The following is a 16,618-nucleotide window of genomic DNA, read 5'->3' on the forward strand; positions in this document are numbered from 1 at the left end:
GCCACCATTTCCCCCGGCGCAGAGGCAGAGAGAAGGGGCAGCATCTGAACTAGGGGCTCCGAGTCCCTCTTCCCTCCCTCAGTCCCTTAGCAGAATTTTCCTCCCCCTCGCTCCCACCTCCCTACTACCAGCCTAGCCTTCTGCCAGCCCTGGCCCCTTCTGGCTCCCTCCGTCCAGCTGCGCCCCTCTGCCCGGGAGCAGGAACCTCCCTCAGGGCGCGCCGGGGGAGCTGCGGGCTGGTTAGCGGCTTGCCCTCCATCCTGTCTGCCCGGAGCTGGCCCGGGCACTGCGTGGTGCTGCTCCCGCTGCCAACTTCGCGCTCGACCGGGGCCAGCTTGGTTTCTCCTCCAGCTTTCTCTCCCACTTTGAAGATCCGCGCTCAGGGGGTCCTTCTCCTAGCCGGAGAATACTAGCCCTGCCTTGTGCCTCTAGCAGCTCGGGCGCCAGCTCCGCGCCCCTAGGGAGGGGACAGAGGACTCACAGGAGAGCCAGCCAGCGAAGCTGGCTCTGGACTACCCAAGGCTTAGCTTCATTCCCTAAAGAACCATCTCCCTAGACCCTCTCTTTTCCTCGGGGGAGTCTAGTGTCTACAATCCCATTCACTGTCTGGGGCTTCAGACAGTGGCCCCATTCTAGCCCCCAACCTTGGTGGAGGAAGAGTCCTGGGGAGGCGGGGGGATATACCGAAAGCACAAAGAAGTGGAAACCTTTTAAGAGGGAGGGATTCCCAGCTTGAACCTGCAGGACTCTGGAAGGCTGTCGAAATCTCCACTTTCTCCGACCACTCCTTGCTGGAATCCCCCACCCTCCACCCCCAATTCCGTGCCCCCTCATTTCCTTTAAGCCGCTATACTTGGGAACTCCCGGGGAGCACCAGGAGCTGGCCAGAGCGAAGATGAATCCCGGCTCCGAGCAGGGAGCCCCGGCCGCCCTGGGGGTGGTCACCGCCACCTGCGTTTCCAAGGTGGAGCTCCGACTCAGCTGCCGGCATATGCTGGACCGCGATCCGCTCAACAAGTCGGACCCGAGCGTCGTGTTGCTAATGCAGTCCCAGGGCCAGTGGGTGGAGGTAGGAGACGGCTTGGGAAGAGAGGGAGGGAGTGGTGCTCCAGGCGGAGGATTCAGGATGGGCTAGAGCTGGGAGTGGGGAACGTGGCCCAGCTCAGGACGAATCTGGGGCTGGGAGGGGGCGGGGATGGTGAATTGCGGGTCACTCAGAGGGCCCCTTGAATGCAGAGGTCCACAGGGCTCTTAGGAGGGACTGAGAAGCCCTCCCTCGGTGAGCTCAGGTGCACCCCAGCCCCAGCTGAGGAGAGTGAGCAGAGGAATCTCTCTGCACACCCCCAGGGGCAGGGAAGGCTTCTCTGCCCCTTCTCTCTGGAGCAGTAACAGGTTGCTTGCTAGGGGACTGTTTGGTTCCCTCTAGGTACCCTGATGGGAATGCTGCGCCCCTCCTCCCCATCCTGCCAATGATGCTGGTTCCTTAGAAGCTAGAGGAGGGACTGAAATTTGTGTGTGTGTATGTGTGTGTGTGTGTGTGTGTGTGTGTGTGTGTGTTTTGGGGTAAAAGAGAATGAAGGGACACACCTCCATCCTTGTTTACGGCGCTGGAAGGTGACAGATTGCTGCTTGAGGCCCTGAACCCTGGGCCCTCTCTATTAGAGAATTAATTATTGATGTAGGGGTGGTGAAAGCCACTCAGACTGGTAGGAAAGGTGCCTAGGAGTCCGCGTGCCTTAACGAGGCTGGCCTGGTGGTCTGGGGATGAGGTGGGAGGAGGGGTGTCTGCCCCAGGATGGGGAAAGGTGGTCAGCTTTTCCCAATTGGGGAGAGGGGCCTATAGACCCCTCCCTCCTTTCATCCCCAGCCTCAGTGCTGTGATGACTTTTACAATTTCCCAGTGTCCCGGTTTTCCACCAGCCCCAGTGGGCAGGGATCTGGGCTGGGCATTTGGAGCGGATGAGTACAGCCTTGAGTCCTTTCTGTCCTTTGGAACGATCCAGGGTGTGGCCAGTCTCACGGTCACTCTCTCGGTGTCCGTGTCCACACGTGTGCACTCGGCCCAAGGAGGCTCCGCGCTCAGGTTCTAAGGAGTGTAATCACTGCCGTGGCGCCAGCAGTTGGTTTTGTGGCCAGTGAAGCTGAGCTCAAAGCTGTTAGGATGGTTCAGTGTCGGATGCCTGGGACAGACCTGATTCCGGCCAGATGCCAGCAATCGAGGTCTCTGTGCCCCACTCACCTCAGGCGTATAATCTCTTGACCTCCCAGAGGCTGGGGAGCCATATTTAAGACTAGACCGGGGTCGGGCCCAGGATGGATGGGGTGGGGATGAAGGCTCTTTTAATAGAATTTCGATTCCATTGCTTTAGAAATCCAGGCTCTGGGGAATATTATAAGAAGAGACCTGCCTGGGGCAAGGGGTGATGTGTGTTGGGCAGGCTGACTTTGTGATCGTAAGACTGTTGGTAGGATTGCCAGAAGTCTACCTGGAAATCAGCACTCTCCCGAGACTTACTCTTACGTTCCTTCGACTCTAGTCAACACTCCACCCTGTGTTCAAGAGGCCAGGACAGAAGAATCTATAGTCTCATTTCTTCTCAGTTGGGGGGGAGGGTCGAGAGAGGAGAGGGGACAGGTTGGCTTTTTCGCTGGATGTTGGGTTCAGTGAAAGTAGAGGAAGTAGAGGCTAAGAATTTAGGGAAGGTGGGCAAAGATCTCTTAGAAGCAGAGCAGTTTAGAGCAAGTAATATTAACCTACACTGCCTGACAACTACGTGACTTGACTGCCCCAATCCAGTGAGCTACGGAAGAATTAACCCGCAGCCCTACAGTTATTCCCCGTTCCTGGGTCGGGGAGAACAGGAGGCTGTGTGGTTTTAAGACACCTTGGTCCTGCGGAAAGACCACTGGTCTGGGAGTCACATGACCTGGATTGGATTCGCAGTTTGTCTCTGAATAGCCTTGAGGAGGTCGCAAGTTGCTTTCCCTCTTTGGGCTCCGGTTGCCTCGTAAATAAAAGGAGAGAGTTTGACCTGACTACCTCTAAAATTAACTTTCAGCTCTAACATTCTAAGTCTAATTATTACTCAGGCTCCCCTCTTTTCTCTGGGTTGGTCCTCTCTGCTTTGGCCCAGTTAAACGGCGCTGTCTAGAAGGTCCAACCTGCCTCCCTGATCAGAGGACCAGGGTGTTGCGGTGGGGGAGGGGCGGCATGATGAAGGGACAAAGTGGGGGAGAGACACGCAGAGTCACTCTGGGGCGAGGGAGAGTATGGTGGGATATACCTGCTGGGGCCCTTTTTCTTCTCCACATCCTATGACCCAAACTTCCCAGTTTGTTCTGGGAATCCCGGATATTCTGGTCCTTGGCAGACTCGATTTTCTTGACTCTCGGCTTGAGCAGCGATCCTTCCACAGCCCAAGAAGCAAAAGAGTGCCCCAGGGGCGTCTCACTCTTTCTCCTGAGCCCCTCCCTGGGTCATTGGCCGCACTGCGGGCCTTGTAGACCTTGGGGATCTTCCCCCAGCCAGGGTGCCTGGGCCAAAAGCCCAGGAGCCGCCAGTCAGATCCTCTAATGGCTTGGTCACACTAATGGGCTGCGGTTTGTCTATATGCTCCTCTTCATCCATCCATCCATCCATCCTGCCGGCCATCCAGCCAGCCATCCATCCATCCATCCAACCATCCACTGCCTCCTTCCTCATCCCCTCCTCTGACTGGATGGGGCGGGATCGCGAGGGATGAGACGGAGTTGGAAGAAGCTAGGGGAGAAGGAAAGGACTGATTAGAAGCACCCGCCTCCAAGCAGGAGAAAGGAGGCTTGGGCAGGCGAGGTGCTCGGGAGGAACGGGAGGGACTCAGAGCCCACCAGGTTGGTGCAGGAGAGGGCATGAACCCGGAAGGACTAAGGGCGGCCTGGGCCCAGCTGTCCCTAGGAAAGGTGCCTAAGTCTATCCCGGCCCACCGTCTTGGAACCCAGGACAAAAGGTGTTTACTCGGTATAGCTTTGACAGGCCCTGGGAGCTGCTCTCCGTGCGTAGAGAAAGGAGAGAAAGGAAAAGCAGGAGGAACTTTCTGAGGCAAGGGGGGATGTGGGGAATGGAAAAGGGAACCCCGTTTCCTGGGTGGCTGGTGGGAACTCCCAGGGACTAGCCATAGACTCCCGGGAGAGGTCGTACCTCTCAGGTAGCAGAAAAAGGGAGGGGCCTCCGAAGGCTGACGATTCCAGCTGATGGTGGCAAGGCTGGAGAAGTCTCTGGTCCTTGGGAAAAGTAGGGCAGGGATGTTTCCAGATGTTTGGAGTCACTCCCGGCTCAAGGACTGAGGCTGCTCTGGTGACCTTATGCCTCCTCATCAAGAAAGTCTTTATTCATTAATTGATTTGTCACCTCTATTTAAGTGAGAGCTTTCTGTGTAGTTGGGAGCTTGGTAAATCTAGGCCCAGCCTCAGGCCCCAAGGCAGAACCAGCCCCGAGTACTAGGTCACCTCCTGATATGGGTGTGGCTGGCCTCCGGGAGGCCTTGTTTTCCTTAATTAAGATGCTTGGGTTGGCTGGGGTGGGGAACCTGCAGCCTAGGGTCCTGCTTCCCAAGTTTTAGAGAACAAATCCGTTTATTAAGGGGATTTGTTCTATGAAGTTTGGACTCAGTCAGATGGTTACACTTGAGGACCTAGAAAACTACATATGGCTTTGAGACTGAAGGTTTCCCACCCAGTAGTGTTTTCTCTACTGAGTGCTGCATCCAGTTTCTAGTCTCAGCCCTGCCATTAACTGACCCCAGTTAGTAAATCAGTGTGAGATAAATCAGTGTAAGACTCTTGGCCTCATTTTTCCTCATCTGTAAAATGGGGATTTTGAACTAGATGATATATAAGTCTCTTTCCAGCTCTGTTTTCTATAATTCATCACTTTGGGTTAAACATGACTCTACCCTTTAAAAAGGTGAACTCCTACTGAAAGTTGCCACATTCTGTCCAGAAGAGCTGAGGGTGATGGAGTTTATCAGATCTCTTGGCTCAAAGGAAGCTGGCAACAGCAAAGCTTGCAGTCCTGAGTGGGGCGGAGAGATGGGAACAAAGGGACCCAGCTCCGATGAACTTTGGTGGGAGGGCTTGGCAGCTGCTTCACTCTGCCTGGCTGGCTGGAAGTCCATGGTGGGAGAAACAGGTTTCTGTGGTACAGCAGAAAGTTTGCTTGCTCACTCACTCAATACATCAGATGTCAGAGGACCTGGGTTTGAATCTAGTATCTGCCATCTTTGGGGTTCTTAACCAGGGGTCCACAGAACACCATTGAGTCTATTGGATAGCTTTAAGGGGGTCTTGGATGGGGGAAAAAAGCATCTTTATTTCAATATGATTATTTCCTTTGTAATCCTATGTGTTTTATTTTATCCATTTAAAATTGTTATTATAAGAAGGAGTCAATAGGCTTCACTGAATGTTAGAAGAACTGTGATACAAAAAAGAACCCTTGTTGCTGAGCTAAGGCCTATGACCGTACTGTTGAGGGTAGAGTAAAGGGAACCAGAGTTGGGGTTCTTCCGGTCCCTTCAAATGCCCTTCACTCCAGGTTCTAGTTGGGTTCCCTGCCCCTGGAAGTCAGCGTCTTTCCTTGGAGTGATTTATTTAGGACCATAGATAAAGAGAACTGAAACAGCCCCTAGAGATAATCAAGTTCAATTCTTACAGATGAGGAAACTGGGGTCCAGAATCAGGGGAAAGGAAGGGGGAAAGAGTACTGAATTTGGATGCAAGATACCTGGGTTAGAATCCTAGCTTTGTATGTCAGTGGGCATATTATTCTTTCTTTCTGATCTTTTTATCTGTAAAATGAGAGAAATGGATAAGATTGATTTCAGGGAGTCCATGAACTTAGGTGGTTAAGAAAAATACATCTTTATTTTCACTAATCTTGAACTGATGTTTACCATTTCCTTCAATTATTTAAAAAATTATATATGTGTGTATATTTACTTATTTTGAGGAGACTCTATGGGACACAGAAGATTATGAACTCCAGGATTAAATCATCTCTAAGGTTCTAGATGGTTTTAGATCCTATAATTTACCCAAGGTCACCCCAGGGAATTAGTGGCATCTAGAGATGCATATGGGTATCCTGACTTCCAGGCCAGGAATCTTCCCATAGCTTCACGCTGCTTAAAGGAAGAGGGGGCTTCTACCTGGTATACAAGGGAAAGACCGAAGACCCCCTGTCCAGGTCTCCCTACCTACCCACTGCAACTTTTAACTACTCAGAGGAGAACAATGCCTATTCCTATCTTTACTATTCTGTGTGGTGGGGAGGATTTAGACATTGTTGTTGTTCAGTTGTTTCAATTATTTCTGACACTTTGTGAGCCAGTTTGGGGTTTTCTTGGCAGAGATACTGGACTGATTTGGGGCAGCTAGGTGGTACAGTGGCTAGAGCACCAGGGCAGGAGTCAGGAGGACCTGAATTCAAATCTCACCTCAGACACTTGATACTCTCTAGCTGTGTGACCTTGGGCAAGTCACTTAACCCCAATTGTCTCATCCTGGGTCATCTCCAGTCATCCTGATGAATATCTGGTCACTGGATTCAGATGACTTTGGAGGGGAAGTGAGGCTGGTGACCTGCACAGCCCTCCCTCACTCAAAACAAAGTCAAGTGCAAATCATGTCATTATTTCTCTGATGGCGTGGTCTTCTTTGGCAAAGAAGGATGAGCACACATTGGACTGGTTTGCCATTTTCTTCTCCAGTCATTTGACAGATGAGGAAACTAAGGTAAACAGTGTTATGTAACTTGCCCAGGGTGACAAAAGATACTAACTGTGTAAAGCTGGATTGGAACCCATGAACTTGTCTTCCTAATTCCTAGCTTAATTCCTAGCTCTATCCCCCTGCAGTGATTATGACATTACTAATCTCACACCGGCATCAGAGGAATTTGAATTCCCTTTAAAGTATCCAGACTCTTTTTTTTTTTTTTTTTTTGCTGGGACTGATCCGTAGTACTTGAACCTCCAATCTCACTCCCTAGAGATCAGGAACCCCCACACCGAATATCATCAACATGAAATGCAAGTCCCACTTTCCCTCTTTCCCTTGCACAATTCCACCCATCCTGAGTTTAAGCAAAGATAATGATCTTCAAGGAGAAAAATTTAATTTCAGAAGTAATATACATGAGATTGCAGTAATTAAAAATGGGACTAAAGAAATCTACCAGAATCTATTGCACATTAACCCAGCCTCATCTTCAGCTCCATGAAGTCCCTGCCCACATCTAGGCAGTTCAGATCTGCCATGGTCCTTAACTCTGAACTGTCTACTTTAGTACATGGCTGGCCACCTATCTGTCTCTCCTTTTCTATTTCTGTTCAGCCAGAAAATGGGGCAGGAAGGCTGGCTTCCACACTCTGGGGAAATGACAAGGAGTGGCCTCCTTTTCACCCTTATTTTTCAAGCTGTAGCACAATAGGGTGCACTAAAGGTGCTTTCTATATTTTAAGTGCTTGGGAGTGTTTGGGATGAAAACATTTATTCTAGAAGAATCCACTAGGATGAGTCTTCAACCAGAGAGAGAGAGAGAGAGAGAGAGAGAGAGGGACAGACAGACAGACAGACAGACAGAGAGACAGAGAGACAGTGAGACAGACAGAGACAGACAGAGACAGAGACAGAGAGACAGAGACAGAAGCAGAGACAGAGAGAGAGACAGAGAGAGACAGAGACAGAGAGACAGAGACAGAGAGAGAGACAGAGAGACAGAGAGAGAGAGAGACAGAGAGACAGAGAGACAGAGAGGGAGAGAGAGACAGAAAGAGAGAGAGGGAGAGAGAGAGAGAGAGAGGAGAGAGCATATGTAATACATATCAATATATCTATATCTTCCATCACCCCTAAACCCACCCACCCACCCCCACACCCACCCCCACACCCATACCTACACACACACACACACACACACACACACACACACACAGACTATTAACTCCTTGAGGACAAGAGTTGTTGCTTTTTATCTTTGAAGCATAAAGTGCCTCGATAAAGAGTGATCACATGAGATAATTTGTAAAGTGCTTAGCAGTGCCTGGCACACAGAGGAACTTAATAAATCTTTATTCCATTCTGTTCATAGTAGTGTTTAATATGCAGGATTAAACTGACAAGTGGGACTTACCATGACTTTGATGTTAGAGACTTTTACCTCAAGTTGTATCTTGGGTCACGAGATGCTGAGGCAGGAAGTGTGGGTACAGGGTGAGTTAGCTGATTAGTATATACACACAAATATGCATAATTTAAAATCAGATGTGGCAAGGGGAATAGGAGAAATCTAGATAAAGCACTTTCGGAAGAACTGAGAAAGTAGAGAATCCTTTTTGGTGGTGGCAGTGGAGGAGGAACCAAGCAGCTTAGTGATAAGTCTGCCTCATAGACAGAAAGACCTGAGTTCAAGTCCCTTCTCTGACACATACAGGTTTTGTGACCCTGGTCAGGTTACAGAATTTCCCAGTGCTCTAGGTCACTCTTCAGAGCCTTAGGTTAGAGATACTGATTTCCATTGGTGCAGGGACTTTCTTAATTCGGAGTGTCCTGTACTCTTGAAATCACAGTTCCAGGACCTAGGTAGGATCTGAGCTGGATCTTGAAGAAACAGAAGGAAGTCAAAGGGCAGAGGAGAGGCAGCAGTGCGAACCAGCTGGACTTACGCCTGGTTTGGGAGATGAGGAATGGCTAATGATCTGCTTGTCTGAATCAGAGAAATGCAGGATGTAGTAATGTGAAACAAGGCTGGAGAGACGAATGGAGCCAGGTTTCTGAACTGGCTTTCTCTTGAAATCCAGGATAGAGAGTTTCTATTTTATCCTACAGGCAACAGAGAGCTGGTGAAGGCTTTTGAACAAGGGAGCAAAATGATTAGCTCTTCACATGAGGAGGTATATTTGTCAGTTTTGTAATAGAATGAACTGAACATAGGGGTGATTAGAGGCAGAGGAGGCTTGTGGGAGGCTATTCCAATTGTTCAGGAGAGAGGTGTTCCGGCCCTGACTGTCTCAGTCAGGATGGTACCCAGGGAGGACAGTCCTCCTTTGAATGAGTTGGGTATCTTTAAATCAGTGCCCATCCCTCACCTTCCCCCTCAATTTAGGTTCCTTAGAGTGGACTGCTCAGTTGAGAGAGGCATTCTCTCCTTTTTCCTCTCCAGGGTCCCAGAGTGGACTCTCCTCTCCTCCTTCCTTCCTTTCTCATCTCTTAAACCCTGGATTCCATTTAGCAGCAGGCCTATTGAACCCTCCCCACCATGGCCTTCCTTTGGAGGCAACCTGTCCAGAGGTGGAGGTTCAGGTAGATCCTCCTTCCTGAAAAATATGAAACTTTAGAGAGATTTGCATCAGGCCACCTTCTTTCTTGTGTTTTCCTGAATCAGCCATCTGAAAATGAATGGTTTGGGACCATATCCAGGACCAGGCTTTAGTGACTACTCTGCCAATGTCTCTTGGGGGGTTGCTGCTGTTAGAGGTGGTTGCAGCTGGAGGACCCTGGAGCTGGAAGGTCCCTCGTAGGCCAAGGTTGGCACCTTCCAGAGTGCAGAGGCTGTGTTGAGCTCAGGCTGTGGTTCTCAAAAGCATTAGCTTTGAGGGTCATCCCCACAATGACATGGTGTGGGAGTCCTTGCTAAGTCCCTCTTGTGCCCACCATTCTGCATTCTTTCATTCATTTCATTCAATTAGCATTGCTTAAGCCCTCTCCCAATGCCAGGCACTGATTGTGTTAGATACAACCAAAGTGTCATGATACTTTACAGTATCTAAAGATACAAAGTAAAACAAACAAGCCTTCCCCCCTTCCCAAAAAAACCCCAATGAAACAAAAAGCTCGAAGCAGTCCCTGCCTTCAAGGAGTTTATATTCTGTCTCCACTTTATTCCAAGGACTGCTAGGGCATTGCCCAGGAAAGGAGAGGCAGGGAGAGGAGAAATGAGAGATCTCCAATTCACCATATGATAATTTGATTCCCAGTGCCTGTATCTGAACTGTGGCAGTCCAGATCCAGGGTGGCTTTCGTGTCAGACAGAGCAGGAGAAAGAAAGAGACTTGCCTCGAATTGGGGGCTGCAGGTGGGGAGTGTGGTGGGGAGCTCAGTGCTGCCTTTTGGTGGCCCTGGAGGCTGGGACATGGGGGTGCTGACTTGTGGAGCTCAGAGGGGGAGGGCGGGAGGGAAGGAAGGAAGGAGAGGAGCGTGGGGGCTTTGCTTTACTCCTCACTTGTGGAAGCATTTTCAGATATAATTACCTCATGTCATCCTCTTAACATCTCTGTGAAGGGGACCAAAAGCATTTTGATATTGGGACAAGTTGGAGAGATTAAGGATGTTTTTGTTGCTCAGTCCTGTCTGATTCTTCATGACCCCATTTGGGCTTGCTTCCTTCCTTCCTTCCTTCCTTCCTTCCTTCCTTCCTTCCTTCCTTCCTTCCTTCCTTCCTTCCTTCCTTCCTTCCTTTCTTTCCTTCTTTCTTTCTTTCTTTCTTTCTTTCTTTCTTTCTTTCTTTCTTTCTTTCTTTCTTTCTTTCTTTCTTTCTTTCTTTTCTTTCTTTCTTTCTTTCTTTTCCTTTCTTTCTCTCTTCCTTCCTCTCTCTCTCTCTCTCTCTCTCTCTCTCTCTCTCTCTCTCTCTCTCTCTCTCTCTCTCTCTCTCTCTCTCTCTCTCCTCTCTCTCCCTTTCTAAGACACTGGAATGTTTTGCCATTTCTTTTTTAGCTCACCTTACAGATGGCAAGACAGGCCATCCACCAAGGCAGACAGGGGTAAGTAACTTGTCCAGGGTCACACAACTAGTCAGTGTCTGAGGCCAGATTTGAACTTGGTCTTCCTGAGTCCAGGCTGGGCCCTCTATCCACTTCATCACCTCATTGGTCTTTAAATACGTTAGTCAAGCTCAGCTAACAACTGCAACAGCCAGCTTTTCTATAACATTTAAGGTTTGTAGGCACTTTACACGTTTTATCTCATTTGATCTTCACAGCCCTGGGAGGTAGGTGCTATTATTTTTCCCATTTTACCTATAAAGAAACTCAGACTGAGAGCTTTTATACACCTGGAAAGTGTTCAAGGCGGGATTTGACCTCAGATCCTTCAGACTCCAAAGTTCAACATTCTTCCCACTGTCCAGCTAGTAAATTAAGTATCAGAGTTAGGGCTGGAACCTAGGCCTATGAGAAGCAGGGTTATAAGAGGGGAAAAGTCTTTGATTCAGAGTTGGATATCTTGGGTTCATCTGGATTTTATGCCCCTGTGACCTTGAATGAGTCTCTTCCTTTTTTTTAGGCCTTGGTTTACCCATCAGTCAAATGGGGGAAAATCTCTAATGGCCCTTCCCAATCCAAATCCTATGAGCGATAATTCTTGTGAACCCAAGCCTAGTAACCTCTCTCTTACCTTTCTAAGTGGCTCCTATTAATACTTCTTATCCCTCGCACCTAGAAGATCCTGACATGGGACTCTGAATCTGTTCATGGTCCTACAGGAAAGAAATGAGGGTCAAAGAGGAGAAAAACCTGGTCCAGCCATGAAGAGGCCCAATTGGGATACTGCCTGCCATCAGAGAGGGGAGGGTCTTAGGAATTGTACGACAGGGGCTGGCCCTGCTCCAATGTGCCTTGCTGTTTCTAGGTGGACAGGACCGAGGTTATCAAGAGCAGCCTACACCCGGTGTTTTCCAAGGTCTTCACTCTGGACTACTACTTTGAGGAAGTACAGAAGCTTCGCTTTGAGGCCTACGACATCCATGGACATTGCAGCATTGGCTCCCAGGATGATGACTTCTTGGGAGGCCTGGAGTGCACTTTGGGGCAGGTAGCTAACTCTGGTGCCTAGGCTCTGGGTGCAGACTGTGAGTGGAAAAGGGGTGTGGATCAAAGTGCTGAAGAGAGGGAGAGAAGGAGCCACCTGAGGGTCATAAAAGGGATTGGTGGGAACATTCCTCGATCCAGCCAAAGGACAGGGAGACAGACCATGCACCAGGCACATGCACCAGACCATGCACCAGGCACTGCCGAGCTCAAGAGACAGAAGAGAGGTCCTGTGGAGAGCTAAGACACATTAGTGTTGCTCCAGACACAAAAGCTGTATCTTGTCCTGCCTAGGATGTTGTAGGTTACATCACTGAATTTGAGGTGGTCCTTACCCCTTCCTGGCTTGGCAGCTATTTTCCCAAGAGTGATGCCTCGGTAGCATCTGAAATCTCTGCATGAAATTTCCTCCTAAAGCTAGGAAATGTAAAATACCTGTTTTGGAGAGATAACTCATTAAGATGCTTATCACCCCTCCACTTCCATCCTTTAGTGTAAAGCAAGAACTGTCGATGGATCAGCTCTGGAGGTGGCAGATGAAATTGGTATTAGACAAAGTCTCTGCCCAAGAGGCACTTAGAGTCTAATTGGAGAGATGAGTACAACAGTGAACCCAACAGCATTAGATTCACATGATTGCTATTTCCAAGAATTTAAAGGGCTTTCACATGGAAGGAGGATTAGATTTGTTCTGTTTGACCCCAGAGGGGAGCAATGGGTGGGTGGAAATTGCATGAGGAAGATTTCGACTGTATTGGTTGGCTTTTTAAGAATTGGAGCTATCCAAAAGCAGATGAGCTACCTGAGAAAGGTTTCCTATCACAAGAGTCTTAGACAGAGGTGGGTGCTTGATTGCTTCTTGCGGGGGGAAAGAGGGGATGTTGTAGGGGTTTGGGTGTGGATTGGATGAGATGACCCAGAAGGTTCCATCCATCTCTGAGATTCTGTGAAATCCTGATATTATGCAGTTCTAAGTTATATAGATAGGGGAAGTAGAGGGTAGAGCAGGGTAACCTTTGATAGACACTGGTTTCCTTCCACCAATGGGACTCCTCCTCTTCTCTTTGTAGATTGTAGCCCAAAAGAAGATGACAAGAGCCCTGCTCCTTAAAAATGGCAAGCATGCTGGCAAATCTACCATCACGGTATGGGTGCCCTATGTTCTCCTGCCCTTCTTGCCTCCCTCCCCATCTGCTTCCCCACAAAGGTTCTGAGGTTGAAGCATCCCCTGTGGGAGCTGCCAACTCTATCCATCCCCCATCTTTCCCTGGGACCTTTGTCTGGGGGCTTAGGGGATTGTACCCAATAGAAACATGCCCCTCCTTTCCCCCTATTTATTATTATTATTATTAATAACTATGCTACTTCAGGAGATGCAGCCTGGAATAATGGATAGTGTCCCAAAGCTCCCTCTTCCCAACCCCTTCAATGAGAACTTTGCCCCATATTTTCCAGAAAAAATTGAAGCCATTCACCATGTGCTCCCACTCTCTCCCCTTCCTCATCTCCCAGCACTCAGATGCCTTCTGTCACTCTCTCCTTCACCTCTGCCTTACATGATGGTGGCCTTACTCCTTACCAAGCCTAACCCCTCCATTTGTTCAAGCGATCCTTTCCATTCCATCTCCTCCAACAAATTGTCCCTTGTTGTCATCCCACTCTATCACTTCCTTTCAGTCTCTCTCTCTACTGGCTCATGTCCTACTGCCTATGAACATGCTCATCCTGAAAAAACCTTCACTTGATCCTTTATCCTCACTCATTAGTACTCCATATCTCTTCTGCTCTTTGTGGCTAAACTCCTTGAAAAGGCTGACTATACCAGGTAACTCCATTTTCTCTCCTCTCACTCTCTTAACCCTCCTTACTATTCTACTGAAACTTCTCTCTCTAAAGTAACTAGTCATCTTTTGGTTGCCAAACCCAGTGACCTTTTCTCAGTCCTCATTCTCCTTAACCTCCCTGTAACCTTTGACACTGTTGATCATTTTCTCCTCTTTAATAATCCCTTTTGTCTAGATTTTCAGGACACCAGTCTAACCTTGTGTTCAAACTCTTGAATGCTCTTTCTCATTCTCCTTTGCTAGATCTTCATCCAGGTCATATCCACTAATGGTGGGTGTCCCACTGGGCTCTGTCTTGTTCTCTTCCCTTCTCTTTCTATATCACTTCCCTTAGTGATTTCATATCAGCTCCCATGGATTTAATTATTGTCTCTATGCTGACAATTCTCAAATCTACCTATCCAGCTCCAAACTCTCTGCTGATCTCCAACTTCACCTCTCCATCTTGAACTGGATGTCCTGTAGACATGTTAAATTCAACCTGTTAAGAACCAAATTTGTTATCTTTCTCCCTAAATCTTCCCTTCCTCCTACCTACCTACTGTAGAAGGCAACACCATCTTCCCAGTCCCTCAGGCTCACAACCTAGATATTATCTTTGATTCCTCACTAGTTCTCACCTTGCCCCCAAACCCCATCCAATTTGTTGCCAAGGACTTTGCAACATCTCTCAAACATGCCCTCTTCTCTCCCCCTTCTCCATCACTCAGTACAGGCTCTTATGACCTCATGCCTAGATTACTGCAATAGACTTTTGGTGGATCTAGCTGCCTCAACTCTCTCTTCATTCCAGTCCATCCTCCATTCAGTCACCAAAGTGATTTTTCTAAAGTATAGGTTCAGTCATATCATCCCTTATTCAGCAAACTCCAGTGATCCCTAATCACTTCCAGGATCAAATACAAAAATCTCTGCTTGGTGTTCAAAGACCTTCATAATATTACCCTCATTTACCTTTCCAGTCTTCTCACACTTTACACCTCTCCATATATTCTTCCATCCAGTGACTCTGCCCTCCTGGCTATTCCATAAACAAGACATCAAATCTTTTGGCTTTGAGTATTTTCTCTGGCTGTCCCCCATTTCTGGAATGTTCTCCCTTCTCTACTCTAATGACCCCCTTTACTTTCTTTAAGTCCCAACTCTAATCTCATTTTTTACTGGAAGCCTTTCCCAATCCTTCTTAAATCCATTGCCTTCCCTTTGTTAATTATTACCTATTTAAACTATATGTAGCTTGTTTGTAAGTATCATATATACACACATAAACACACACATACATATATGTTTATACCTACACACATATGTATATGTGTATACATACATATACACACATACATATACATACACATACATGCGTCATCTTCCTGAATAGGCTGTGAGCCCTCCTGAGGATAGGTTCTGTCCTTCCAGAGCCCAAATCATCTCAACTCTTTGAGGCTCTAAATTCCCTAATAGTTATGGAACTAAAAATTCCTTAAGCTGATGATATCACAGATCCCTGACTCCCCCTTTCCCTCCCCCCCACCAAACATTCAGGACTCCATGGTTGTGTTAAGATGGGCAATTGATTGCTCCACCAGTCACAATCACAATACCAACTACATTTTTATATTACTTTGCATTGTTCAAAGTGCTTTTTATCCACGATCTCATTTGAACTTTACAAATGAGGAAACTGAGGATCAGAGAAGGTTATAGTACCACATAGGAATTGTGAGAGGCAGGAAATGAAGCTAGCTTCCTAACTCCAAGTCCATCATTCAGTCTACCTCTATTTCTGCCCTCACAACACTTCTGAGTGTTTGCAGACAGGCTTTGTGAGTTTCTGTGGCCAAAAACCCTCATGACTCATATGGCGAAGATGCTTTTTCTTAGAATTTAGCTGGACTAGTCCCCTGGTGATAGATGGACACCCAGCTTGGGAAGCTCTACCAAAGTCTTTGAGAGGGCACATCTTCATTCCAAAAGAGGCGACTGACTAAGATCTAACATTGTTGGAATGTGGCTCATTAATAATTAATAACCATCATGAGGACAACCAGTTGCTTTAATGATAATCACAGTTGTATAAAGCTTTAAGGATTATAAAGCACTTTAAATACATTATCTCATTGGATCATCACAACAGCTGTGTAAGCTAGGTGCTGTGGTTATTTTCATCTTAGGAGCTCAGAGTTGACTGACTTGCCCAAGGTCACATAGCTAGTAAGTGTTAAAGGGGAGTCTCCAAATCCAGGCTCTCTCCACTTGTTCTTGAAGCTTGTTTGCATAGCTAATTACACTCTGTGATGCACTTTTAAACAAACATTCTCATTTGACTCTTACAATATTTTTTCAAATTAAGTGGAGCAGACATCATGATCTCCATTTAGTAGATAGTAAAATTGGGGTCAGGAAGGTGAAGATTTTTATTTATCAGCAGAACTGGGGTGAGGTCTCCTGACTCCCACTGAGGAGTATTCCCTCACCCTAGCCAAGGTCTGGAGGCCTCCCAGTCATTGTATCCTTCACTTGTCTTTCTATGATTGTGGGACCCAGTTGGCTTGGCTGGGAAGGCTTGGAAGCCTTTTCACACAATTCTCTAGGGTCACAGTCATAAAATAAGGGAAGACCTGGGAGTCCCCTTCTAGCACAGTTTTATGATCCTAGAACATTTTCATCCTTCCCAGGTGATAGCAGAAGAGATCTCTGGGAACAATGGTTACGTGGAGCTCTCTTTCCGGGCCAAGAAGCTTGATGACAAGGTAAGTGACAAGGAGCAGAAATTCCTTCAGAGCTGACCCCCAGAGACCCTCTAGAGGACTAGGAGTTCAGTGATAGGTATCTATTAAAAGTTATTGCAATTATCATTTTTTCCTAAGTTGCTACTTTTAATTTAATTTAATTTTCTTTTAAGCCACTACTTTTAAAAGCAGAACATCTAGTGTTATC

At 47.6% G+C, this 16,618-nt stretch overlaps 1 protein-coding gene across 1 annotated transcript in view; it reads left to right on the plus strand.

Annotated features, from left to right (window-relative positions):
• The first annotated feature begins 750 nt into the window (after positions 1–750).
• CPNE7 (copine 7) overlaps positions 751–16,618 on the plus strand; it is a 38,590-nt gene continuing 22,722 nt past the window's right edge. Inside the window, exons 1-4 of the mRNA XM_072636364.1 lie at positions 751–1,069; positions 11,662–11,844; positions 12,911–12,985; positions 16,357–16,431. Of these exons, the coding sequence (XP_072492465.1) occupies positions 896–1,069; positions 11,662–11,844; positions 12,911–12,985; positions 16,357–16,431 (507 nt within the window). The 5' untranslated portion in view covers positions 751–895. The remainder of the gene's footprint in view (positions 1,070–11,661; positions 11,845–12,910; positions 12,986–16,356; positions 16,432–16,618) is intronic.

This window comes from Notamacropus eugenii, chromosome 1, assembly GCF_028372415.1.
Source record: "Notamacropus eugenii isolate mMacEug1 chromosome 1, mMacEug1.pri_v2, whole genome shotgun sequence".
In the NCBI taxonomy this organism is placed as follows: Eukaryota; Metazoa; Chordata; class Mammalia; order Diprotodontia; family Macropodidae; genus Notamacropus; species Notamacropus eugenii.